We start from the raw sequence: 27,340 nt of genomic DNA, 5'->3' as shown, positions 1-27,340 counted from the left end.
ATAGTATGGATATGAAAAGTGCATGCTGTTGTTCCACAGATAACACATTGCTGAATCCATGGCAGACTTTGGTGGGATGAGAACTGCATGAGGCCTCTCAGAGAGCTCAAGGAACTGGTGGGCTTTTTACACGCCTCCTAACACTGAAATTATTGTGTGATTCACAGGTCAGACGACAGGATAGTCTCACTATCTAGTAGCTCATAGTTTTTGATTCCCAGCCTGCAAATATTTGATGCTCAAAGTATCTAGGGAATTAAGGACTAAGACCTGGAAATATGAAGACAATACACCTTTGGTGCAACCCTTCTTTTATTAATGTCATAAAGCATTTGACTTCTGTGGCAGAAAGGTCTGGGGTCACACTCAACTCTTATTTTAAAATGTCAGGTTTGATAAGTATTGACTCTATATTATAGAAAGCACTTTTACTGCTTAGTGTGGATGCAGGGAGAAGGAAGAGAGTCACAAGGAAGCTCTGCAAAGTTCTTACAGTCACTCGGTGACATCACCAATGAATCCAAACCATGATCAAAGCAACCACCAGCACCACGGAACAACAGATGCACAAAGGAAGCAAGTCAGAGGCAATCTCAGCTCGGAAATGATCGCAGTTTTGTTATCAGTTTCAAGCTAATAAGACTGATACTTCTGGCATCAGAATTTCCCTGACCCTCCTAAGAATAACCACTGCACAAAGATGCGACTTTAGAGGCAACTTACACTTGGGAGCTGGCATACATACAGTGCTGAAGTCCCCATCTGCAGCGTGTTCACCCTGCCACAGTGATTGCACCTCAAGACTGACCATGTGGCAGGCTGATGGGGCACCAGGTCTCCTGCAGCCACTGGCAGGTGACATGATATGGCCTTTCATTCCCTGCAGGGATTCCAAAAGTCACTTGAAAACATCAGGGAAAGGACCCGGCACTCCTGCCTGCTGAGGTAACACCTATTCTGCCTTCTAAGCCTTCATAGAAAGAGAATTTGCACACAGTAACATTCAGCATCCCAGTCCTGCTCATAAAAGTAAGGAGACATTATTCATTGCTGCCTCAGTTCCACAGGACCTTCATATTTACATTTTTCTGTTCAAACCGGAATCTTACGCTTTAGGTAAAACAAGTCATACGTGCAATAAGAGTTAATCACAAACCAGGTGAGTCTAACAATCAGTAGGTTTTTCCTGAAGGGATCACAGTCCCATAAAAATCCAGAAACTAATGTTGGGAGGTTATAAGGACATTTCAAAGTTTTGGAGGAAAACAGGACTGGCTACCTCAAATTATGATGCCTGGAACAAACGTTCCTTCTGCTTCGTTTTTAAAGGCAGCTGACAGATGAGCTACAGAGTGCTTTAAATAAACATCAGAATTCATATGAAAAAAATCAGAAGACCTCTTTTGATGGCAGTCATAATCTTTTTTATTCATTTAATGGAAGCATAAAAATGATATTTTGCTTGCAGTAACATTTCAGAAAGTGAAAAGCCAGTTAAAGTGCTAGGCTGTTTGCAAGATGTTTTGGTATCTACATCCTCATAAAGCAATGCTGAAAAGGTACTGCCCTTCAGCTAGGAGGTAGCAACAACATCATGTGACTTACATGGCCATATAGTTAATACCAGAGCAAAGTATAATCAAAGCTAATCATTCAGGAAGAGTCGGGACTGGGAGGTTTCTAATTCCAAACAAAAAGTCCTTGCAAACTACATGTCTTTCTAAGTGAAAAATCAACCAGCTATTAATTGGGTTCCCATACTGCAAAAATGTCTATTTTTTTCCTTCTACTCCTGTAATTAAAGATAGGAAATGGGAGTAAGTTTTTGGAGTTTAAATTGCTCACTTTGAATAATTCTTACAGGCCTAAACAATTAAACTAGATGCTAATATTATGCAAATTGCATATAATAATTAATACAAGCATAAAGCCTACGTTCCTTAACAAACCCCAACATTCTATTAATGGGAAATATGAGCAGTACAAACTGCTCACATTTATGACGTAAATGTAGTAAACATAAAGTGAAATTGAACATGGCAAAGTAAAATTTAATTTTAGAAAAATAACTCCTATATATTCTTTAAAGGCAGGGAAAATCTCCAGAGTTTTAATTATATGAGTTGCATGGTTCTAAAAAGAATTCATGCAACATGTTTTAGTGTTGGGTGCTACAGTACTGGACTTTTTTTTACTAAAATATATGATTTGAAAAGGAAAATGAAGATTTAAAACCCCACATGCCACAGAACCCATAGCATGGGGAGGATGAATTTGCCTGCAATCTGACACTTAGCTGTCAAAAGAGAAGGACAGAAAAGTGTAACTCGGCACAGAACCCTGTTGCTCCCTGTCAGAGAAACAATTGCTGACAGTTACCACAGCCGACACAGCTGGTATTTAGGTTGGACAAGACAGTACAGCTGATAGCGGGTCAGTATTTTCCATTTAAAAAGGGGCTATTCCACACCAGCATGTTCTGGGGCCTTTGAGAAAGGCTTAGTAGATGGAATTCATATAACTACGTGCAGGGTTTATGGATCATTTAGATTTAACTTAAGTCATTAAGATATCATTCGCATCTATGGTAGGGTCTAGACCACATGAGAATTACTTTTCTCCTTTATTAATAAACTGGAATAAACATCACTTACCCAGCTCAGGATGTCATTGACAAAAGTCTGAGGCTCCCATTTCCTTCTCTTTTATGGAAGTGCCAGACACTGTGGGCCTCCTAACTATAGCTGCCCCTTGCACATAGCTGTGCAGGCTCAGCTGCTGATTGCTTTGGACATGCAAAAATTGGTGCCTATATTTTATGGAAGATATTAAGACGTTAAATATGTATGTCCCTATTATGAGAAAAGGCTAAATGTTTAAACTGCGGGAAATCCTGCAGGTAGAGCTCAGATCTCCTGACACATCAGCTACAAACTGAGTCTTCAGGAAGCCAGACTTTGCCCCGGTGCCCTTTGCTGATTTGTTTCAGTGGGCTGACAGCTATTCAGTCAAATCTCCCTTGCAGCACTGAAATACTTCTAGGTCCTTAGATCTACATATTTTAGTCAGGGCTAAAAAAAATTCATCTGGTCGTAGAGTATCAGAACCTGTGACATTTATCAAATTGTAAGCCTACTCAAAACCTTTCCAGAAACCTATTTTAAAACACTCAGAAAGAAAGAAAAAGCAGCATGCTCTTCAGTTTTCCCATAGCTCAGCTACCAATGCTGCTATAGCATGAAGTATCCGAGAGGTGTCTGTGAACTCTCACTACACCTACAGTCACAGGTAGCGTAGCTTCACGTGATGAAAGCCAAAGACATATAGACCGTTTCAGAATATGCTGCAGTATTGTCTCCTGATGCCATACACTAGGGTTGAATAAATGTCCCCACATTAAGACAGTGTTCACACAAATGAAATACTTTGTTATAAACTTTTTTATACTTAAGGCACTGGCATTTGTGCTTGAGGTTTTCCAGTTATTTATAGCACCAGAAAAATCTAACATCCCACGTTAGCCTGTTAGCAGAAAGGTAGTCTGTCATAGCTGGAGTTCTCTGGGACTGGCTGCCTACGTGCATATTCCTGCTAGGAGTACACATACACCCGTGGGCACTCATCCCGTCCTCGTTCTGTTCATAGGAAGGAAAAGACCAGCACATGCATTACACCCCTCAGTTCTATCCCACCTGCTGAGTCCCTTAATGTCAAAGGACTTTACACAACAGGAAAAAGAGGATGTGAGGTGAAAGTACACATAAACAATGTACGTCAAAGAATTTCATTTGCTGGTAAGCAAAGTCCTCTTCCCCAACTGACAAACCACATTTCCACCAGGACTGTAGGTGACTTCAAAGCAATGGCTGTACTCCCTGGAGGAGGGCCTCAAAAACCTGGACAAATGATTGTGACTTTTACCACATTCGCTGTGTGCTTTGAAGGTTTCTACAATTGTGTACGCCTTGGTAAAGTCCTCTTTGGAATGTGCGTGTTCAGCAAATATTGGGTATGCAGAGAAAACAGTCTCCAGAGAAGCCACTGTGTTTTAGTAGAGTAAGTCTCTGCCAAGTGGCTGCTGGTATTATGCTGTGGCCAGTGCACACACAGCACTGGGAGTCTACAAGACCAGGTTCAGTATATGTTGAAGTGTTCTGTGTTCCCATCAACTTTTCCTTTGCATGTTACTCTTTTTTGTCCCATATTTTCACAGGCTGTTCCCTTCTAAGTCACCAACATCAACTTTGTTGTAATATTGCTGATCCTGAATTCTCTCCTCGAGTAAAATTCCCAATAATTTCAGTTGGTGTCTTAATTGCATAAGAACTTCTGACCAAATAAATCATGCCTGATGCAGAAAAACCCCACGTGACGGCTAAAGATCTCAGAACAAGGAGTTTCCTCTGTACAAAGATTTGCCGAGTTGGTTTTTAAGGCCAGTGAGGTGCAGAAACATGCCCTCAAAGGACATGCTGGCAATGAAGGGAGCATAAAGCTTCTCCTAACTGTCCAGGGGAAATGTGATCTAGTTACTGCTGTGAGGAGAGAAAACCAGATGAGTCCTTCTCCAGTGACACTGCTGGCCCTGGGACATGGCTTTTTCTACAAATGTGGCTGCAGTGTTTATATTCAATAGAAACCTAGCACTAGGTTGTGTCTAGTAAGTTCACTATGACAGAGATACTCAGGCGCCTGCAAGTGTAAGCGTAATTGCTTTGTTCTTCTGGAAGCCTGTAATATATTAGAAGGTATGCAGAGCCAAAGCAGAGAGCTGTGTCCCACTGTTAGTTTGGAATTTGCTTCCATTTCAGGAGGCAGAAAAAGTAAAAACAGTTAACTCACCAAATGCAGAGAATAAGCTTTCTGGAAGGAGGATGGCACTGTTGAGGTAAGTACTTCTTTTCTGTTGTGGACAAGAGAGAGACTCTACTTGCCTGACCAAAGTATCATGGTCACTGATTATCTAGCACAAAATTCTCCTAGATGTTAGTAGCAGGAGATCAATGACAGACAGGCTGTGATTGCCAAAACACTTTCTCAAACTGTCCTCCCACGCATCTTGTACGATCCAGGCATAACTAACTCATTTTCTATTCACTTCTATGAACAGAGGTGAGGCAGAGTAAACAATCAGATGGACTATCCCCTGACAGGTGACAAGCGCTCAGTTTCTTTTTTCTTTTCAAGTGGCTGTTCATTGAGCTTTTTATGGTACTTCAGAGGTCACATAGGTTGCAGGGAATAAAGCTGTTGATAAGAAAGACGTTTGTGTCCTCATTCTGCCAGCACCATGAGACTGAAGAAGGAACAGAGCTATGCCTCTCCAATTTAATTGCTTTTCTGGAAGGATATTTATTTTAGTTCTGTTCTGAAGAGCCATTTTGAAGTCTGGATAAAATTCATGCCTAAAACTATTTATTCTTCTTGATATCATGTGAATAAGGTAAAGTTCTGCACTAGAGTATAGCCCATGACAAATAATGCCCTAGTAATTATGGGTGGGGATTTTCATGCAGTGACTGATGATGCCTTGGAAAAGAGCCATGGCACTGTGCATTCAGAAGCTAAGCTATCTAAATCCTTGCAGACCTCATTTATGCTTTTGGGAATATAGGACAGGTGTGGCAGTTACTAAACCTGGATACTTGAGAATTCACCTCTTATTCCCAGGTGTGGGCCATTAATTCTCGCTCAGACTTGTTCAGTTCTAACAAGTCTCTTTTGAACCAGATTTCATATGTGCACATATACACATACAATACATAGCATTTTCCTTTCAATCCATTTATCTACTTTGTTTTTACTCATCTTCAGCTATGCAGCCTCACCTTACCTAACATTTTAGATACACATGGCAGCAAACCTCAGTATTGATCAGTGGCAGCGTACAAATCCCTGTCACACTCTGTAGATACCAGAAGACCCGCAGTTTGCATTGTTTAGTGCAATTATTGAAGAAGTTCAGGTAAAACTCAAGCCAAGCCCAAGTTAAACTCACAACAATGGCTATACCAATTTTAATTGGATCACTAGACATCAGAGCAATGCTCAGCACAAACATAGGTTGATAAAAACAGTAAAATCCTGTAAAAACTGTAAAGGAACGTGGCACTCCTTTTTGTTAGATGCTCTTCCAGAAATCTGAACACTTTGGGGCAATGTGACACACCTAGAGCCTCCTCCCAGACCAGGCATTCTTCAGGGACACACTTGCTATTTTCAAACTCAAATACCTACAGGAAGGCTTCTGATTCCATATTATGATATTTCTATAGAAGGTCATAGATAGTAACCTTTGCTCACTTTGAAGGGACTTGTGGCTACTGAGCACTAATGTATATCTGGTCATCTTTATTTACTTAAAATCCATTGGTCATCTTCTAAGCAGTCCTCTGGAATACCATGAAGAGAGGATGATATATGTTAAATTTTGAAAAAGCACACATTTTTGTGACAGTATTTTTACGTGCAGAGAATCATCACAAGACGGCAAAGGATTACTCAGGGTAATGAGATGGCCTTCTATCTGCAGATCCCTCAAGAGGTACTACAAAATTGTTGTGGTATGTTTCTCAGATCAAAGTGCCATCTTGTGAAATAAAACACTGGTACTGGAGAACCTGAGCTGGTTTGGCTTGAAGCACAAATTCCTGACAGCATGAGCGATAAGCATAGGCTGGGTAAGAGTTTCACTAAAAAGCAGATTTTTAATTGACAAGTATTTTGTAGTTATGAAAGAGAAGCCCCTAATACGTGACTGTCAAAGAACCCAGCCTACTAACCAGGATAACATACAAAAACGTGACACTTGCAAAAATGGGCACGCCTTCGCCTACACAGCTAGCTAATTCTAGAAGTGCTAGCTTGACGTTTCTGATTAAAAAGTTTAACTTCCCAATAATGGCATGGAGCAAAAAAATGGCAATTAAGGAATTAAGTCTCAGGGCAAAACTAATGCAGCCTCTACCTAGATGAAACCAGTCCATCAGGAACGAAGTACCAATCCCTCACTTAAAACTACAGGAAATGGGAACAGCCTTAGCCGGAGAGAATTGTTCTATGCAACACCTATAGAAGTGACAGCTTGTATTTCTAGTAAAAGTGATCATCGATACATTAGTTTTCTCAGATACTGTAAGATTTCCGTGTCAGCCTGATTCATTTTGCTATCACCCAATAGCTTGCTGAAGATGGGGGGAGGGAACAGTTGTCTGCTTTTCCTTTGTCCTCCTCCATTTGAGAAACATCCCCTTTATTCTGCCCATGTAATTGAGTTAATCTTTTTTCAGAAGCCAGTATGAGTAACTTTAGATATCTGAATAACTTTAATATTTTGGTAACTGCAAATAAGGGAAGTAGTACTGGAAGGTGCAGAACTAGAAATGGGAAATACTTAGTTGTGAGACTTATTAGCTGCACAGAGAGAAAGAACAAAGGCATTGGATTTTTCCTGTAAATGAACTCCAGGCAGTGTTACAATAAAATGGATGTTAGCTATTAGAGCAGAATGGCTCCTTTCTTTACTTAGCATTTTCTAGAACAAAAGCGCTGTAACTTTCCAAGCCTATAGTGAGTCAGTGCTAGAATTAGAAGTACGATCCTGAAATAGCAGTCACCGCTAAGCAATGTTTCCCCTCCTTTCTCTTCACCTATTCAAAAAGGCTACCTCTGACAAATCACCTATTAATAGACAAATTTCTATCATCTGAATTACTAAATCAGATTGAAAAAAACACTCAAAAAATCTGTGTTTAACATACATCATCTTTTTCAAACAGATGGAGGTATCCATAATGCTTTTCCTTTCTGAATTTTATTTTTTTCCAAATACAGCCAGATTCCTGATAAATGAAACCCAGCAATCCTTCTGCTTTCTGGAGCTTTTGTAACCTCAGCTCTGCAAAACTTTGATTTCTAACAGTAGGATTTTGGTCTTGGTGCAGGTCAGTCCTGAATGTAAAAAAGTAATTCTTGTAATACCAAAATGTAAGGGTTATTAAGGGAAAGGAGGTTTGCAATAATAAGATTAGGGGAAATCTCTATTACAGACTTCGTATTTCTGGGATATTCCTGAATGAATGTGATTTGCTTGGTGATCATAAGGAATGTAATCATGTTCAGACAGTCTTTCTATCCAGTTTTGAACAAATCTGGGTTGAGAGAATAGTGGTAGCAGTCACCAAGAAAAGGTTTTAATTTTGTCATAATTCAGTGCATTTGCCTTCAAATACAATAACACACTGTACATCACAGCCTGGAATGGTGTGGTTTTACCTAAGGGGCCTATTTATTTCTAGTTGTAAAATATATATACAAATACATTAATTTTTCTCTCTTCTAAATCACTGGAAAGGAAATGACTGACTGCTCATCTAGAAGAATTCAAAGGCTCATTTCATTCAAAGGATGTCAGTCAGACCAAAGGTAAAAACTACACAGTAGCATCATGTGAGAAAAGTAAATTAACAGAAATGTGCAAGTCTGAAGTAAAAAAATCCAGTGAAGGTTTACCCATGAGGGAAATAAAGGCAAAGAACTGAATGCTTACAGGAAAATATTTTTTTTAAAATGTAGGTTGTAGTCCAGGGTGTTTGTATAGGTTTTATTTTAGGACAAAGAAATAATTGCCCATGAAGACAGGGGTAACACACATAAACAGTGGAATCAGACAACAGAAGTGATTCAGTGACAAAATAATTTTCACACTGTAAGTGGAAGGCTGTGGAGAACCTCTTAAATGTTTTTATGTAAGTGTTAAGGGAACACTTCTGCCTCCAATTCCCACAGTTTCTATTCCCTCGATAGCCTTTCTGCCTCTGAGATTTGCTATATATTACTTGAAGATGCTGAATATCTGTGTAATTTTTTTTTTCCAGGGACTAAAGCCTTTAAAGAACTATGAGACTGGATTATGCACATGAAAATAAGATACTATTACAATATTATGTATAGTTGTATAGGTAGACTGCTGCTATAGGAACACATCCAGAATCAGAATGAAAAGGACTCCATCCCAGCAGGGACCAGCCTGCTCGCGGCACCCGACTCCAGAGCTACTGTACAGCTTGTAACTTGTAAATAAGCAGGTAAACTATGTATTTCAATGCCACATCTCAAGAGCACTTGGCCATATATTTCTGTGATTACTTTTTACATCACTTCTATCATATTCTATTTTTACTATAACACTGTGGGGAAAAAACCCCAATATCCTCCAAACACTGAAGTACGCTGTGTGATGGTTTTCCTGTAATAGGGTACAATGCCAACCAAGTGCTGGAGCGCTTTACATGCATGGAATTATGTGTGAGCTTTAATGTTTAAATAATCAGACTCTATGAGAATAAGTTGGTCTACATTTTATTTTCTTCAGCTTTCTTTGATGAGGATTAATGAATGAATAGTCATAAAGTGCTCTAAAACCCTAGGAAAGCACTCTAAGAGCACACATTTACTTAACTATTGTGAGCAAAGGATAATGTTTAATGCTTACCTGGAATTTCGCTCTAGCTGTAGATGGATGAGTCATTGTCACAGAAAATGTAACAGTTTCAACTAAGAGGCAGAAAAACATTAGAGATGTTAAAGCAAATACTTGATGACTGACAAGGAAAAGTGTCTTCATGGTAATGAGCTGAGTAAAACTGTTTGCCCAGACTAATCCTCAGAATTCTTCTGCAAATGTGGTTTATTTTCCACAGGGCTTTACAAAAACAACACCCCCCCACCCACCCAACAGCCATAAAAATGGCAAATACAAATAATTCTATCTACGTTACCGAGCTCTGCAACTCTGCTTACAAACTTTTCTTAACCAAAAAAATTAATGTTTACAAGTATTTTTTTTTTCACTTCTTTTGCAGACACAAAACATTTCCCAAGCAGGTCTACATGCTAAACTGGAGTGGCATACAGATTGGTACTTTTCCCACATTGCTTTTTTCACTGCCTGCACACCTAAACTTGTTCAAAACTTGCCTACACTGCCAACCAACGATTTTCACAACTGCCCAGTGCAAATACACACACCTTTGTACTGAAGTATGTATTTCCCATTTGAAGGGATATAAAGGCATCCTGTGCACATACAACTTCAACTGCACGCACATCTATTTCTACACTGCGCTTGTTTAGGCAGAGCTAACGTGATGTGAACTAAAGTGCCTGGAAAATGCTAAGGGCCAAAAATTTTCTTTTCTACAAGGGAAGTATTTTATAACAACAAACATATACCTGTGAATCGATGCATAATCTTCCTATGGCATTTAACTCTATGATCTACATATGCCCTTACTTGCCAGTATTTTTTGATTTTTTTTTTGGTAAAGGAAAATTAACTAATAATCTATGGAATTTGCCATGATTTCTGTTGTCAAGAGAACAGTTAAAATCTTCATTTGTCACCTTCGGTATTGCTTCCACCTGTATCTCACAGCATCCTACAGAGGCAAACCACACAGCAGCTAGACCGAGATGGAAATACACCACCAGGTGTTAATTAACAGCCCAGGAACAATTAGGAGATGCCAATCAGCACAGAAACGATACACGACCTACTCCGCTGCCCGCGGGGCCCGGCCGGCTCCGTGCCAGCCGCCCCCGGGAAAGCGCCCAGGCGGGCCCGGGACTGCTCCTCTCTCACGGGGGCCGGGAGCGAGCTCCCCCCGCTGCCTGAGGGGGCGTACCGGGGGAACAAGGGCTCGGCCGCCTCCGGGGGAAGGCCTTGGGCCCACCTGGAGGTGCCGCGGGGCTCCCCGGCCCGCAGGGGGCAGAGGGCCCACTCGGCTCCCCTCAGGCCGCAGGGGACACGGCCGCCCCGCTGCCCTTCCCGCCAAACCGCGCGGCGGGAAAGGCGGCCCCTCACACCTGCGCAGCCCCCGCCCCGCTGCACAGGGGAAGATGGCGCCGCCGGCTAGGCCCGGGCGCGGCCAGCCGTGCAGCGGGGTTTCCCTCCGCCCCGGCGGCAGCAGCGCGACGGCGGCGCTGAGCCTGGGAAAAGCCGTGACGGGCCTCGGGCCGCCGGGCTCCCGAGGGGGCGGGCGGGGCCGGCGCCGCCCCGCGCGGGCAGGGCACAGCCCCACGGGACACGCACCCGCCCCGCGGCAGGGGGGAGCGACAGCCCCCCGCACGGCCTCGCCCAGTAAGAGTGCCGGCGGCCCGATTGGCCGCGGCGGCTGCCAATCCGGGCGGCTATTGCATCACCGCGGCGGCCGGCGGGGCGGCGATTGGCGAGGGGGCGGGCGGAGCGGCTGGTGTCGCAATCGCCGCTCGCCCGCACGCCACACTTTAAAGAAAGAGGCTCGGGCCCGGCCCGGCCCCTCCCGCCGCCGCCACCGCCACCGCCCGCGCGCGCCGCCACAGGTAAGCGCGGCCGGGCGGGGGGCGGCGGCGGGGGGGGGCCGGGGGGCCGCGCCGGCCCTCGCCCGCTTCCCTCCCGCCGTGTCGCAGCGGGTGCCGAGGCGGGCGCCGCGCATGGGAGCGCATGATGCAATCGGCGGGCGGCCCTGGCTCCCCTCCCCTTCCCTCCCCCGGTGAAGTCACGGCTTGGCAGCGCCGGGCAGCCCCGCGCCCCGCTCGGGCGGGGGAGGAGGAGCAGCGCGGCCGCCGACGGGCGGCCCCCGGGTCGCGGTCCACGGGGAGGGCGGCGGCGGCGATGCCGCGGGCCCGTTGGGGAGGGGCGGGCCGGGCCCGGGCCCGGGCCTCGCCGGGCCTCCCCGCCCCGCCGCCGAGGCAGCGGGGCCGGCCGGGCGTTACGGCCCGTCCTCCGGCGCCGCGGCCGTTGACGATCGCGCCCGGCGCCGGGCAGGGCCGGCCAGCGGGACGGGACCTCGGCGGTGCTGCTCACCGCGGCCGGGAGCGCGGCAGGCCGCGCTGCAGCCCCCGCGCTCGCTTCCCGCTGCCCGGCGGGGTCTGAAACCTTTGGCAGTTCGCTCTGGTTCCCAGGCAGTTCTGACAGCTCCCGAGCAGCTCCCAAAACAGCGCTGTCCCGGACAGCCCGACGTGGGCTGGAGCTCCGGCATCGGGTGGGAGTTAGCGGTCACCATAGACCAGTCGGTGCCCCCCTCAGTCAGTGGTGCCGGGCGGGTTATAATGCCTCTTAAGAAGGTATAAACGTTCATAATTAGAAAAACCTTTAGGCTCTAAGGAATTAATTCATCTTTAGAAATAGCCACCTTCATTATAATTAAAAATACAGAGTCAAATCGGTACCTCTGTGCAGATTGTTTGCAGTTCTGTCATCAACACTGCCAGCCTGCAATTAAAATAGACTTCAGATGTTCCAAGCACATTTCTTACAAGGATGCTGGAGTGCATTTTTCTTGTAAGGCGTACGGGGAAAAAATGGAGATTCTGAGAAAAATACAGGAGTGATGTTGTCAGCTGTGGCAACAGCTGGTAGGTTTGAGCTACCTAGCCTCAAAAAAGTTGGTACGTGAGAATTGTCATTGACTTACTCACTGGCCTGTGAGAGTGTGCAGGAAGCCATGCAGGAGTGGGCCTTCCCCATGTTCAGCAAAGGGATGCCTGGAGGCTTATGCTGTCTTTCTTTGTACAAGGTCATCTGGATTTAGAGCCAGATCCTACTTGGGGTATTCCTACTGAAATTAAAAGAGAAGTGAGGTCACCTACTGCTGTTCAGGTTGGGACTGATTTTGCATTAGACAAGACAGCTGAGTGAATTTGTGCAATTAAGTCATTCAGAGTAATGATCAGAATCAACACAGTCACATCTCCAAAAAGGAGCAGAGAGAAGCACTTTGTGTGTTTTTGCTGCTAAGTAAAAAAAAAAAAAATGCTGATTTTAATTAACAAAATGCATCTTTTGTTTTTTGCCAAAACAAACATTTGGAAGTTTAATTTTTTAAACTTTTTTTTTGTGTGAAAGCAAAGATAATGAAGGTCTCGATTTACTTGGGAGTCTCTGTGGTCCCTGAGGAGCAGTCAGATTGTAAGAAACATCTCTTTGCCTGAGAAGACACCTCCGAGTTACCAGTTATTATGCTGTAGTGGGTGGCCAGTTGGTGGCCCAAGGAGAGAACAAGGCAGTTCTAACTGGCCACTGGAAACACTACCATGTGCTGGGTGGAACCAGCCTAGGGCTGTCGCTGAGCTCAAGCTAATGAGCAGCTTTATGGGAACAAGATGCTTGGAAACTTGGCTGGCTTTCCAAGGAGCTGCCTCTTGCTGCACGGGCACTCTCATCCATTCACAGGAAACCAACCTGTTTGTGGAGAGGAGCAGAGCAGCTGCGTTTGTGTGGCATGGTGTCTGAGAAATGAACTCTGAAACCCATCTGCCTTCCTACTCTCATAGCCTCTCCCAATTACCGTGTCCTTTACCTCACCCTTCTTGAGAGCCCCTTCTGCACGTCTCTCACCTGCTACCTTTAAATCTCGCAGTATTCCCTGAAGGATGCCTCACAGCACCTGTCACTATCCAGGGTATCCTCCCCTCTTGTTGTTCTGTTGAAGAACTGACAATTGGAAATAGGGATCCAGCCTCCAAATAAATGGGGGAGCCTCAGCTGTTAATACTCCTGGGTTATCTGTGATGCGGTACAGTTAGTGCTACTTGCTTTGCATAAATATTAGTTGGAGCAGGACAGGAATCCAGGTGTCATCTCTCCCACGTAAGAGTTCTGACCATCAGGCCAGATAAGAGCACGTCTCACTCAAGAGATGGTTATTTGACGTAAAACTGATCAGTTGCAGTGGGAGGGAATTGAGGGAGATCTGTTCTAGCAGGGCTGGAATGCTTGCTTGAGAGGCGTGACACTGGCTTATCTTCTCTGCTCGTATCTGCGTACTGCCTAACTAAAATTTTCCATTAAAATTCAGTTTAATGGAACAAGTAATTTTTCCTTTCAGGTACACGGGAATTTGAGAGATCTGAGGGGAACGGTTAAAGCAATGTTAAGTAGTTTTGACAGCACAGAGAGAAGCAGCACGTGGAACCTAGTGCTGTGAAGAAACCTGTTACACGTTGGGGGCAGGATGTGTAGTATCTCAGGAAGCACAAAAAGCAGGTCTAACAGACGTATATACTCTGAAGGCTGCAGAAATCTTGTATTTAAAAATAAATCTGAAACAAAGCCAGTATATGCTCCCAAGAGGAGCATAAGGTTGCATCTTTACTAAAAATGTCTGTGCAATCACACAGGCATGGCTACAACTGGCCCTGCCAGTCTGGTATCTGTGCACTGTGACACCTTGTCAGCTGTATATTCAGTTTAACTGCTGAACCAACTTGCTTTTTCAGTCAGAATCTGAAACTTAAATGTGGTTTGCAAAGTTGCTTTAAGAGTTGAAATCAAGAAAGTACTAAATGCAAAGGTTAGGCGCATGTATATATATAGATTTTAGTTATACAAATGCCAAAAAGAGTTGATGGTTGGTCTCCCTCTACCCTGAAATACGCAAATGAAGATATTTCTTGATAGGAGAGGTGTGGGTGTACTCACACATCTTCTCCACTTGTTTTAAGTGAGAAGATTTCTTGGTGACAGAGAAAGTTGATTTTTAATAACGTTCAAGCCAAACTTACCAGGCTTTTCTGTGACTTTTACTGAACCACACTCTGCAGCTGCATATTGTTCTGGCTTCCTCATGGAAGAAAATTTGCAATTGATCTAGACCGTAGAATTTTAACCTTTTTAATGATACCCTAGCAGAAGGTACAACAGCAACTCAGACTGCTAAGAAAAACAAGAACAGTAACAGCTGATGAACCCATGAGTTTAGAATGCCCAGTTACACGCAGCAGCTTGTTTACAAACATCTCACTACATCCATTCATCAGCTAGGCACAGGAGTACAGTCATTCCTGTCTTGTGCTCTTGCTGATGGAAGCCATAATCTGTGGGTTGGACGCTGCCGATGAGCATTGCCCACTGACTTCAACCGCTTGTTTTCCCAGCGGGTCCTCTTGAGGATGAGCAAGGAGGACATTGAAGACTGCCTGTGTGATACTGCATGTATGTGCGGTAAGAGCATAGGGCTGCACCGCTGCAGTGCAGTCAGATCTCGGGAGTAGGATTTACACCAGTTAGATGCTTTTCTTTAACAAGACAAGAAATCACCACTTGTTTGACTGATCGCTGAGTACTTTTCATTGGAGCCATAGGTAGGTGTTTCAGGAACTTAGAACAACCCTGCTGCCCTTCCCCTCTTCTCTCCCAGACATTTAGGAGGTCATCCTGTGAGATGGGAAGAGAAGGAATCTGCTGTTAGCTTTGCTAGGGCCATGTCCCTGCAACAGCTGTGGTAGAGTCCTCTGTGTGCTACAGGTAGGGTTAGGAACAGGCTGACCTCAGCAGTGGGAGAACGTCAGTCAGGTGAGAGGGTGTCCTGCTTGTCAGACCTGTTTTATCTGCTGGAGAGTGGACAATGACCAGTGCAGGAGCTACAGCAGGTGATGAATCAGCTGTGGCTGCTGTCTTCCTATGAATGGCAACAATCCTCTCTGCTGTGTAGTGATTTTCACATTGTCATCACCCTGCATTCCTGTCCCACCTGCTTGTTACAATACCATTACAGGCTTAGCTTGTCTTACCTTGCTTGTTGTTGAATGAGTTCCTTTTATGTCACTCAGTCACAGCCTTTGCAGCACACTACCTTTTTCCATAAATTAGTTTTCTCCACTCAGTACCAGTGAGACCTTAAAACAGTCCTCAATTTGGGCATCATCTTGAAAAGCAAGTGCTGCAAGATGATCCAAGGAAAGGTGGACAGTCGGAGCACCTTCACTCCAGAGGAAAAAAAAAAAACAACAGACCAGGGGGGAAATCTGTCTGTGCATACACCCAGAGAGATGGTCTGAAGAGGACAAGGATCAAGTACTCCTGTTGGTCAAGAGTCAGGCTGCTAATAGGTTTAAGCTGCAGAAGGAAAACTCCAGTCTGAAAATTAAGAAAATTATATAACTGGAGGAAAAGTTAGACGGTGGAACCTGTTGCCAAGACAGAGGTTGTGAAACTGGAGATATTAGAGGCTAGGCTAGACACCCATCCATCAGGGATGGCTTTGGAATAACTCAGTAAAGCCAGCGAACAATGCAGACAGCTTGACTAGATGACCCAGTAACAGTCCCTTCCAATCCAAATACGTTTGAGAGGCGTCTGAAATGTAGTTGGCAGCTTGTCTGCTTCCAGCACAGTTATGATGTGTTGTTGCCAGATGTACCATCAGTACCTTATGCTGAAGCCAGTGATGTATAAGGTTGTAGCTGAAGCCAGCACCTTTAATGCCATGTTTTTTTCCTACTAGGTTCACCTTGCCCTTAATCCATGTGAAGACCTGTTGGAATCGCCTTCAAGAAACATAAGAGCTTTCAGTCTCCTAATAAATTCTTTTGTGTCCAAGAAGAGCCTGTCCAAATGAGCAAGACATCCCAACAGAACACTGCTACAGATGCGAACGGAGTAAGCGTGATTCACACCCAAGCACACACCAGTGGTTTGCAGCAGGTTCCCCAGCTGGTGCCCGTTAGTCCTGGTGGTGGAGGCAAAGCTGTGCCTCCAAGCAAACAGGGAAAGAAAAATTCCTTTGTGGATAGAAACAGTGACGAATATCGTCAGCGCAGAGAGCGAAACAACATGGCAGTGAAAAAGAGTCGGCTAAAAAGCAAGCAGAAAGCACAAGATACATTGCAAAGGGTCAACCAGCTCAAAGAAGAAAATGAACGTTTAGAAGCAAAAATTAAGCTCCTGACCAAGGAGCTGAGCGTACTGAAAGACTTGTTCCTTGAGCACGCGCACAATCTTGCAGACAATGTGCAACCTGTTGGCACTGAAACCACCACAACAGATCCAGAAAACAATGGACAGTAGACACTGTTGCAGCCTTACGAAATGAACTCTTGAGGTGCAGCTTGTCTGCGATGCCCATGCAGTAACCAAGCAAAAACTCTGTTCTAACTATCATTTCATGGAAATTTTCTTCTTTTTAGGTTTAACACTGAAGATTTGATACAATTAAACCAGAAACTGCTTAGGGTATTTGTTTAAAATATTTTTCTCCTCTAGAAGATTTATCTAATAAATGCAGATCTAAATTCATTGTCAACAAGGAGCTTAGTATTAGGGAAATAGCATTTTCACAGAAATGTTCGCTTACCTTCTTAGAGTTTGCATAACAGAAGGAATCCAGCAGGATGGTTCACTGTAGTATCAGAACCTTGTAATTGGATACAATGTTTTCAAAATACCTTTTACTGTATTTAAACCCTTTGTTTTCTTCATTACATATTACAAAACTGCAAAGGCCGTGGAGGGTGTTTGCTTTCCTCTCTGGTGGACTACTTTAAATATGTAGAGCAGGTCCTACAAAGTACCACTTAGGTCTTTCCTGTCCAGTTAGTTAATGGGGAAGGTTTAGTAATAGTGAGCTGGGATGCTTACTAGTGTTTTCTAGAAAAATAGCAATATACTATGATGATACATACAGGCAGTTGGCTTCCAAATGGCAAATCAGTCTGAAGCATCAGTTACAAGAGGTAAAGCAGCACACTGACAAAGCCTTGTAAGCCTGTGTTCACATTGCTCACATGGTGACTGGGGCCTTATGAGAAGAAGATTTTAGTTTTCAGTAAATGTCAAAATGCTACCAAAAAACTGTGCTCTGCAAGATTGCATTCTTGCTGGGGTGCAGGTATCAGGGAGAACAAAATGTGCAGCTTGGCTAGGCAGTCAAAGGGGTAAGACAGCATCTGTTCAGCCAGAATGTATGGATCACTGGTCACTGACGTTTGTTTTGATGGCTGTTCAGATTTGCCACGAAGATCTTATAGAAATTGACAGTCATTAAAAAAATAAATGCCCCTAGTTTGAATAACTGATTCAGTGGAATTTCTATAGCCACCATACAGTTGTGTGAAGGAGTATCTTCGGTCTTGTTTTATTTTCATAAAAGTTTTCTATAGCAACTTTTTTAATGCTAGTGCTAAGTCTTTGCCACGATCCATAATGCAGTGGTATGTACTATATTGAGGATTTAAACAATAAAAGTGAAGCAGGACCTTTGATGTAACCTTAATTTATTTTCATTTTTAAGTATTTCATTGATGGTATGGTTGTGTTACATTTAACTTGTGTGTCTGGCTAGTGGATTAGTACACTTGGTTTCCTTCCTACACTACCTTTTTCCATAGATTATTTTGTAGGATGCTTGTTTGCCTTGTATCTGTACTTAGGAAGAGAACCTGGATAGGATCTCTATGAAGATGCTGTTAGAAAATGAAACCTTGAAAAGTTCTTTTTGAATTTAAACTTTTAATACATGCGGAAAACTTCTATGGATTGTTTTGGATTATGGTAGTCTTTTTACAAAGATATGTTTTTTGGTTCTAGCTGCAGCTTAAGTAGGTAGGGTTGAAATATCAGAAGCTAATAAAAACCTTTTGCTTCTAGTGCTGGCCTCATTTTTCCTATCCCTTTTCTATTTCCCTCGAATGTAGAGGTGCCCACTGCAAGCAGCTACTATGAGAAATCTACATCAGTCTCCATTTGTATCTTCCACTTAGGTTCCACTCAATGGAAAGAATCAGAAACTCATGAGAGTTTTGGCTGAATTCCTGATTTAACAAGGAGAAAAAAAAAAAAAAAAAAAGACATTTGAGACTGAAAACATACTGCAATTAAAGTGGGGGGAACAAACCACCAAAAACTACAAGAAAAAAGGTGACATGAAAAGATCTCCTTTGTTAACTGTGCACCTAACTGGTGCAAAAGGCACCAGCTAGTCTCTTCCCTGGTGGTCTGCTCTGTGAATTGGGACTGTGTGGCCGTGTTGTCCTGCAGTTGGTTTGGCAGGATGATGTGGGGTCCTCCCCTGATAATCGGAACAGGGGGCTCCGAATCTCTGGCATTTGTTTCTGATTTTGATGAAAATTGTTTCTTAAATCTCTTTGAACGGAAGTAATACTCTTTCTGATGCTCTGGAGGGTGACTTCTCGTTACTCCCGCCAACTTCGATTCCACTTGTTTAAAACAAACCCACTGAATTATGAAAAGTCACTTGTTTGTACAATGACATTTCTGGCGTTGCAGTCTCCACACTTGCTTTGTTTGCCTAGGGAAGCGTGTAGGCTGTGTGCAGCACATCACTTTAACATGTGAAGCCATGAACCCAGCGTCATAAAAAAAAAATAATAAAAATCTACCCTCGGTGAGAGTCTGGCTGCAAGAAAGGTGGTAGTCTATTATTCTAAGCCCCCTTCTGCCAAAATAGCTATGTCAGACCTCTGAGGAGCAAAGGCAGAGGTGAGGCTTTCCCTCTCTTTGCCCCAGGATGGAGCAGCCCAGGCTGTGTGACAGCAAAATGCCTCCAACTTGCCCTCCACTGCAAGGCACGGGGCACCCATACCTAGTGACTCAGACCATTCTCTCTTCTTCCTGAAGAAAGGCTGGAATAAACCCACATCGATGCAAGAAAATTTCAGCATAGGCCTACAGAAGTTAAAGTTTTCCTTTTGACATGTTTTTCTTAAAAACTTTAGTTTGTGACAGCATGCAGTGCCTGTCACTATAAGAAGGAGCATTACAGCACTGTATGTTTCACCAGGGAACCCTGCTTCCATCTTCTCACTGTACCACTGAGAGAACGGGTCTGCTCAAGCCTCCATGAGCACTAGGAGGCTCTACCACTTTAGCTACACACTGTAGCAGCGAAACTGGGGTGGCAGATAAATCCAGAGTGCTTCCAACGCCAGGCAGCTGAAGCAATATAATACATCAGTTCAGAAGTGCTCGCACCTTTCTAAATACACAAACTTGCTCAACGTATCATAGTCTTTCTGTTATTTTGGTGCCACTCTAAGACTGCACCAAGGGGAAAGGGCATTTGGGAAAACATTATAGCTAAAGACCCTAACGCAGTCAAAAAGAAAGTTTGCTGTCACCTGTATTTCCCCCCTACTAACACACTTTAAGTGTTAAAATTAAATTAAATATCACTTTCAAACATAACTTTGCCTTTGTTTAAAGGCTTACTTCCCTGCCTCCCCCCCATGCTAATTTAGAAAAAAGTTCTACATCACTTTTTGCTTAAGTGGATAAAAATTATAATTACAGAACAGACTTCTGGAAGGAAGAATGAAATTTATATTCACCACATTCACGGGCCTGATCACGGAGGAAAATGGGAGATGGGGCACCATCCCCGACTGAAATGGATCCACGTCTCAGGTAAGCAGAACAACAGAGTAGCTGGTTACGTGAGCGAGTGCTTTCCCCCCAGAACCCGTGGTAGGGTTCGTTTGCTGGTACATGTCGAAGCAGAACCAGTTCTGCCTCCTGCAGCACACACCAGATTGCTCGACCTGTTCTGCAGCAGCAGAGCCCAGTATTTGCCAAGATTAATCACGGGCAGGGAAAGGCCTATTAACTAGACTGGGGTTATGGCTCAGATGAAACAATTCCAAAACTTTTTTTTTTTTTTTTAAATCTGTGAAGTGTTACTTTAAAATAGTAACTGCTATTGAACCGAAGCAGCAGCAGGTCTCAAGGCAGCGAACAATCCCATGGGTGCGTGCAGAGCATGCCACAGGGAAGCATTTGCCCGCAGAGGGAACAAGGCTGAGGCCACGAGCACTGTCTTGCGCTGAAAAAACTCCCTGAGTTTTAGGGGGAGACAAGTCCAGAGCAGCACCAATATCGTTTCTGTATGCTTCTGTTTGCAAAGCCACCAAAGCAAGGCCTAATGTCCTCTGCATGAGTACTGCATTTCAGAGGCACCACCACGCAAGGAGGCATTACTGCAGCTGCACGAACAAGGTGCTGATCTCACGCCCACCCCTCCTCGCCCCTTCCCCTTCACAAAACCTCCTGCACTTACCTCTTACAAGCCAATGCTGAGCCACCTTTAAAAAAAAAAAAAAGTAAATAGATTCATTTGTTAATAAAGTGACGTTAAACATAAGGACTGAAGTCCCCTAGATTATTTCGCAATGTGTTTCTTTTGTCTCCAACATGCAGCTTCCTATTTAGCAATGGGTCACCAAGCTGTTAGGAATAAAGGGCAGGCTCTTGTCACAGACATCAACGCAATTAGCAAAAAGAGCTCTCTCTAGAGCAACAGGTTTGACCATCTTTTAGGACATTTATTTCAGACCTAAATCCGGTCCCAGGTCGGGGGCACAAAGACAGCCACACAGTAGTTGTTGATGCCACCCGTGCCCACGCTGTGTGGCATGCCCCACATAAGACAGGCGCTTGCAGGCACCCAGAAGCTCACAGTTGGTCCCACTGCCTGTGTGCCAGCTCCAGGATGTGAGCAACAGAACTGAGATGCTGAGATGATCAAGTCAGCCGATCCCCTCACAGTGGGAAAATCCTCATCTGCTAAGCGGTAAGACCCAGCAAGGCCCTGACATTCTGTGTGACTTCAGTTCCCCTGACACGGCAGAGGGATGGTCTGAAGTGGCTTTGCAGTCAAACTGTGCAATGGAGCCTGAAGACCAAACAGGAGTTTTGATGTGTTCATAAAGTAAGCAAGATTGGTTTTATGTAGCTACAGCAACTAGTGCTATTTTATATTGCAAGGAATGTATTTTCCCGCAGGCTGACGAACACCTATAGTAAAGAAAGGCTTCTCTTGGCAATTTAAATCTTGCGTCGATGTACAATCATTTTATGATCATTCTTAATATGTCTGTGGTGTATCCAAATAAAATTTACATGATTTCATTCTGAACTGGCTAACATTAGAGAGTTAAAAACAACTCTCGTTCTGCACAGCATATGCTGCTGAATGACCCTAAGCCCTGCAGCAAAGATACTCCCTTCTTGTGATTTTCTAAGGCTTGTGAACACCACAGCAATCTATGTTTTTAAGGAACAAACAGATGGACAAATCTAATAAGCATCAGGCTGTGTGTGAAGGATCAGTACACCCACTACTCAGAGCAGAAAAATCTGGCTAATGAAGGGTCAAAGTTTCCAGAACACGAACTGGTAGAAAGGTCAGATAAAGAAGCAGGAACAGGAGCAGGAGAGCGCAATGATCACAAAGTTGTGAGCATAAATGATGCCAAGGATGAATTTTAATACAAATTTGATTCTGCTTACTCCGTTAACACTGAAATAAGATCTGTAAGAAAAATGTGTCCACTGAGAGCTGCAGATTTTTTCTTCTGTGTTTTTTCACAGTACTTATGACGAAGTTTAAAAAAGGACTTAGATTGTTACAATTGCTGACAGCATTCAGATAATCCATTTGGTATTTTAAAGAGTCCCAATCATCAAAATTCAGCTTTAATTGCAAGATATGACTGAGCTGAGATCTGATAGAAGTATAAGCCCCACTGATTATGCAGCAGGGTTATTCAGGTGGCACTTGGTAATGTAAACTGCTGATAGCAAGCAGGAGCATTTGAGTTACCTGGATATCAAGTGCTGAAGCCTTCTACCTTCATTTTTAATAAATGAATCACTCCATCTAATAGCCTGCCTGCCTCCATTGCTATTAACAATTGGATGCATTTTATTTTATGTGCTGCAGCATCATAATCAGAACGATGACCGATTAGTGTGAGACAGTAAGTATCATCTTGAAGTTTACTGCTTTTGGCTGGAGAGGCTGTCAAATGACTTGGCACTGCTTTGGCCTTCGGCCATGAAAGCCTCTATTTCTTCAACAGTACGTGGGACGCATGTTAGCAGCTCCATTCCACTGGCTGTCACCACGATGTCGTCCTCGATCCGGACCTGTCACAGAGAACATGCGGTTACCAAGGTATTCCAGATGGGGATGAGAAGCACATGTGGCAGTGACAGCAGCGAAAGCACAAGGCACGTTTTGGTCTGTGGTGCTGGTGCAACACCAGGCAGAGCAATGTACTGCAAGCACCAGAATTGCCCATCACCACTGGCAGCGTGGCGCTGAGCCCTGAAGGGTCCACTGGCCCCTGCCACCCTGCTGGGATCACACAAGCTTCATGGCGACCACCGGCAGAGCAGCCCCGCAGGAGGTGGTGGCCCTGCAGGTGACTCAGGTGGTGCCTCTGCTATGTCAGGTACGCCAGGGACAGGCTCAACGAGATGCTGCATCAGTGAGCTCACGCTGCGTAATTATGTGGGGCAAATAAATCTCACCCCCCAATACGAGGAGCAGCAAAAGGAACATTCTCCCCTGAACTGGCCTCCAGCCTTGTTAGCGCATGGCTTGCTAGGGACAGGTACAACAGCAGTGCCTCCTGATGCCCGAAGTGCCTGTTCTCAAAGCCGTCCTGTTGCTGAGCTGCAGTTAGCTGCTCTTTGCACTTAAACATCAGATTCTCTTTCCTCTAAACACAAACTTTCAAAGAGGAACTTCAACACAAAATAGCTTGTAGCTGATAGTTGAAACATTGCATTTTGAGCTGATGAGAAACTCCTAAGCAGGTCAGACATTCCTTTTAAAATGCAATCACTGCATTTCAGACCATGCAAGGAAAAAAGCAGATCCCTCAGTTTTCCACCTCTTGTTCTGTTAAAATGAAAAGTATGCTCCACTTCTGTTTGACTCTAATCTCTTCCTACCAGTAAATATGCCTACACAGACATTTCCCGTTATCTTATCAGAAAAATGTTAGTAAGTCGCTAAGCTGCAATAAAAGCAAATTTAGTAAGGTGTAAATCCAAGAGAACACAAGCACTGGGTACTCCCACCTTACAATTGCTTTAATTGTTTCTGACCTCTTGACATTTTCAGCTAAAAATAAAGCTGGTTAACATTTGTACTTCTGATTGCAAAATAATCCATTTGTTCAAACTAAATGAGTCATCCAGTCCTTTCCTTATTAAACTGTTTAATGATGTCTTTGCCAGATTATTTCTTTTACTTGGTATCAAGTTAAGTGTATTATAAAGCAGAATTAAATAAACAAACTCCATTGAGTTCACACATTCGATTTGGACAGCTGTAAATTTGAAAGCTGCGAAGCTCTTTGCGCTTGGTGTGCCTGAAAGGCCAGTGCCTTGCTGCAGAAGAGGAAATCAGCAACACGTTTGATGACGCTACACACTTGAAACAAATTTTACCAGGGTGGGTTGATTCATTGCTTCAATTCGGCCAGCTGAGCAAAAAATAACCCAAGGATTCAGCAACAGTCACATTGCATCTTAAGTTGAATCATGCCCTCTGCCTCACAGCAGCCCCCAGTGTCTGTCCATCCACGATTTGGACCCAGGCACAGCCTGCCTGGGTAGACCAGCCCCTGGCAAAAACCTGCTGCTGCCAGCCGAGCCCTGCAGAAGTGCCAGAATCCAGGGAACAGATCTGGTGACTTGGTAAAAGCCAAAGCATCACGTCGGCAAGCGCACCTGTACCAGTGTAAATAGAGCTGGGCACAGCATTGATGTGGAAAGTAAAAATGTTAGTGCAAAAGTCAGTCGGGGTGGTGGGGTGGTGGGTGCAGCCAAAGCTGGACCTGGCTCTGCCTATGCAGAGGGCCCCTTTCTGAGTACCCTAGTTTCACAAATGTTCACCTGCTTGAACTGAAATCCCCCAGTTATCTGCTACAGAGAAATATCTGCCACAATCCATGCACTTAACCAGTGAGATTAGCAAAAAAAAAAAATTAAAATAAAATAAATTGTTGGTGTTTTCCAGTTCAGTGTTTCATGCCTTCATCAATTCCTCGGCACTCTTTTGAGAAGATGGACTGGCTTCAAAGCAGAGCAGATGAAAGCCAGTCTAAGAGGGAGAGGGGAAGAACAAAAGGGACAAGGTGTCTGTCAGTGCTGTGCCCTATCTAGGCCACAAGAGAAAATCAGGATGGGGAAGGAGCTGGAAAATGGAGTTAGAGTGATGAAAGGAACCAGGGGAAGGAAGATACAATGAGGCAAGACAGGACTGACAAGTAACAGACAGAGAGATGGGGCTGGCTAAGGAGCCCAGGAAGTGAGAAGCCAGATGCCCTGAACGAGGGGAGCGCAGGGGGGTGCTGCAGCCACCTAAGCCAGGGAACCGAGCATTACCAAACGGGGAAACCCACCAGTCTGGGGTGCTACACAGAGCAGCTCACTGTATAGGAGAAACACTCTTAGGAGATCATATAATCAATCCACAGCTGTGGATTGGTGTGGAAAGCGGCAGAGCCAGCCCCATCGCACCAGCCTGCTCACCATCAGCAATTCCAAATAGTCTTTGGGCTGTAGCTGGAAGTGCACAGACCCACCGCTCCCGTGGGGCCCTCACCCATCACTCCTAGGAAAGCTCCAGCTCCTTCTCCAGGATCTAACCCTTTCTCTGCCTGGATGCACCTCACCTGAAACTGCTTGCTGTAACAGAGAAGACAGACTTCTCACTTCCAGTGCACATTTTCCCTTTCTCCAAAAGCAATGCAAACGCAGAGGAACACAGGTTCTCAAGCAGGAGGAATTTTTTGGTTTGGGTTTTTTTTCCTTCACACCCTCCATCATGCTTCACCCTGAGCTTAAACTCAGCAGCAGCAAGAAGCAGCTTCAGAGGACCTGCAAAACCTACCCTACAGGAGAGCTCAGCATTTGGTCTTGTCTTCTGTCCAAATGGACAAAAGATGCTGGATCTGTCTGGCAAGGCTCTCTGGCTTGGGACTGCCTTTCCCAGTGGGGGACAGTGGTTATGAAATTTGCTCTCGCAGCTATCCCTGTTTGCAGGCTCTTTGTTCAACAGCGCTGCTTGTTTCAGGACTACAGAGTGGTTTGGAATCGGAGACAGCTTAAAGGAACAGCAAACTGAGGTGTGAGGTTTGCTGCACCAGCAGCTTTCAGGGTGCTCTGCAAACACCCCAGGAGAGGCTTTGCTTTTTTAGTGTGAAATGGCATGCTTCAAAAAGCACTCTGGTAAGGGTGAAGTGTCCAGGAATGCCAGGACTGTCCCTAGCATGCATTTTTCTTACCAAGGGTAGTGGTACGATCTGTCTAGATAGAGCTGATTGCACAACTGCCCAACGCCAGCAACAGATCATCATGTGGCTTGACTCAATGGACCCAACTGTGTCCCAAAGCAGGGCTGTGTGGGCATAGCCAAGGACAGCATAGGAGTTAAAATGCCAAGGCGGCAGTCAGCTATATATACAGCCTCGCACTTTGTCCTGACTTACTGTTACAGTCATGCTCCCCAGAGCCGCCTGTGTTATCTTCCAAAGGAAGGGGGTTGTAGCACTCATTCATTTCTTTTGGATGATGATATATATATAAAAGGCTTCTGAGAATCAAGAAACAATTTTGGCCAATTAAACAGTCCAGATTTGCACAATGACAGATCCCAGATGTGATTAAAAAAGACCACTGGTGACATGTCTCCTGCTTTTTTATAATCTATTGAGCATTTGTTTGATTATGGCTGTGGAAAGCAGCGGTACTATCACTGCAAGATCTTAGAGCGGGAGACTTGCCTGGGAAATGATGACGGGACGTGGGCCACACATGCTACCCCACAAAGTAAATTAGCACATGTGCTTCTGTCTGGCTGAAGGATCCACGTGTCTGTTTTTATAGCTGGTATCCTACAGAGGCAGATGCATGAAGCTAAGAGGACTTATTTCGACTCAGCCACTGACTCACCAATAATTTTTAATAAAGCAAACTTACCATGAGCAGGGTTTGACTTCTGTATTTTAGGGGGACTGGTTAGGAAATAGAGGGGCCGAGCATCAGACCCAGGAACAGGCGGGTACATTGCAGAGTTGAGGAAGGCACCTTCCTGTCACCACATTACACAAAGTGGCAGCACCAGGATGTTTTCTGTATTGACTAACAGGCTCTGTGCTACACAATGACTTACTCATCCCATGCTGCCAGTCTGCTGTCTTCTTATGCACAAGCAAGTCCTCATGTCTGGCACACTTTATTTTAAAGGTCCACATACAAACATTTTATAAAATGAGATCATGATCAGTAGGCTGAGGCCATGTATTTTAAGATCAACTGATAACACCCGGAAAAATAATCTTCAGGCACACGGTCCCTTCATCCAGGCTCAAAAAGAAGCAATAAACTATAAGCTAAATACAGATTAGAAACTGCTCTTACTTTAACCTAGTTACGTTAATTAAGACAACTTAAGAGAAAAGGGTTAAAGAAGGTTTACAAGCAACTAGCTGCTGGTTTTAAGTTGCCTACAAATATCGCTTCTCTTACAAGAACTTTAAAGAAAGCTATATATTTCATTATGACAATTGCTTTCTACAGAATTGTTTCAAAAATGCTATGTATCATTATTACTGCTGCATAATATGAAATGTTAAAAAACAGATGATCAAAATGTTTATTGCCTAGTAAACCATTTCATTCCAAAACACACATTCACCATAAACCCAGAAACAGAGCTCAACCTTCTGAAAAATAAAAATCAGGACAGAGGCAATTGCATGACTCTGT

General features: G+C 44.2%; 2 protein-coding genes and 1 long non-coding RNA gene across 6 annotated transcripts in view; 1 reads left to right on the top strand and 2 right to left on the bottom strand.

The window, feature by feature from the left end:
* Positions 1-1,375: 1,375 nt before the first annotated feature.
* On the bottom strand, positions 1,376-10,489 carry LOC119157646. Its single transcript, XR_005107616.1, has 3 exons — positions 10,405-10,489; positions 9,494-9,555; positions 1,376-4,903 (listed from the first exon to the last, which is right to left on the bottom strand). It is a non-coding gene; the product is annotated as an uncharacterized LOC119157646 (long non-coding RNA).
* CEBPG (CCAAT enhancer binding protein gamma) lies at positions 10,461-22,326 on the top strand. 4 transcript variants are annotated; one of them, XM_037408714.1, is made up of 3 exons: positions 10,461-11,361; positions 14,917-14,983; positions 16,266-16,379. In XM_037408714.1, the coding sequence occupies exons 1-3, from the start codon at positions 10,474-10,476 to the stop codon at positions 16,280-16,282; spliced, it is 972 nt and encodes a 323-aa protein (XP_037264611.1). In that variant the 5' UTR covers positions 10,461-10,473; the 3' UTR covers positions 16,283-16,379. The 4 variants fall into 4 exon arrangements, with proteins under 4 accessions (XP_037264611.1, XP_037264609.1, XP_037264612.1 ...); XM_037408712.1 differs by lacking the exons at positions 14,917-14,983; positions 16,266-16,379 and adding an exon at positions 20,069-22,326; XM_037408715.1 differs by lacking the exon at positions 14,917-14,983 and having other exon boundaries at positions 11,255-11,361; positions 16,266-18,405.
* Positions 22,021-27,340, bottom strand: part of PEPD (peptidase D) — a 141,386-nt gene continuing 136,066 nt past the window's right edge. Inside the window, exon 15 of the mRNA XM_037408711.1 lies at positions 22,021-22,702. Coding sequence (XP_037264608.1) covers positions 22,553-22,702 — 150 coding nt within the window. The 3' untranslated portion in view covers positions 22,021-22,552. The remainder of the gene's footprint in view (positions 22,703-27,340) is intronic.

Source organism: Falco rusticolus, chromosome 15 (genome assembly GCF_015220075.1).
Source record: "Falco rusticolus isolate bFalRus1 chromosome 15, bFalRus1.pri, whole genome shotgun sequence".
Lineage (NCBI taxonomy): Eukaryota > Metazoa > Chordata > Aves > Falconiformes > Falconidae > Falco > Falco rusticolus.
The sequence above is the reverse complement of the archived record's forward strand: the minus strand, read 5'-3'. Positions and strand labels throughout refer to the sequence as shown.

Bases quoted from the DNA above. Each gene is read 5' to 3' on its own strand.
- CEBPG (XM_037408712.1), top strand. From the start codon at position 10,474: ATGGAAATACACCACCAGGTGTTAATTAACAGCCCAGGAACAATTAGG. The intron at 11,362-20,068 runs GTAAGCGCGGCC...TTATAATTACAG, and splicing joins GCCCGCGCGCGCCGCCACAG to AACAGACTTCTGGAAGGAAG.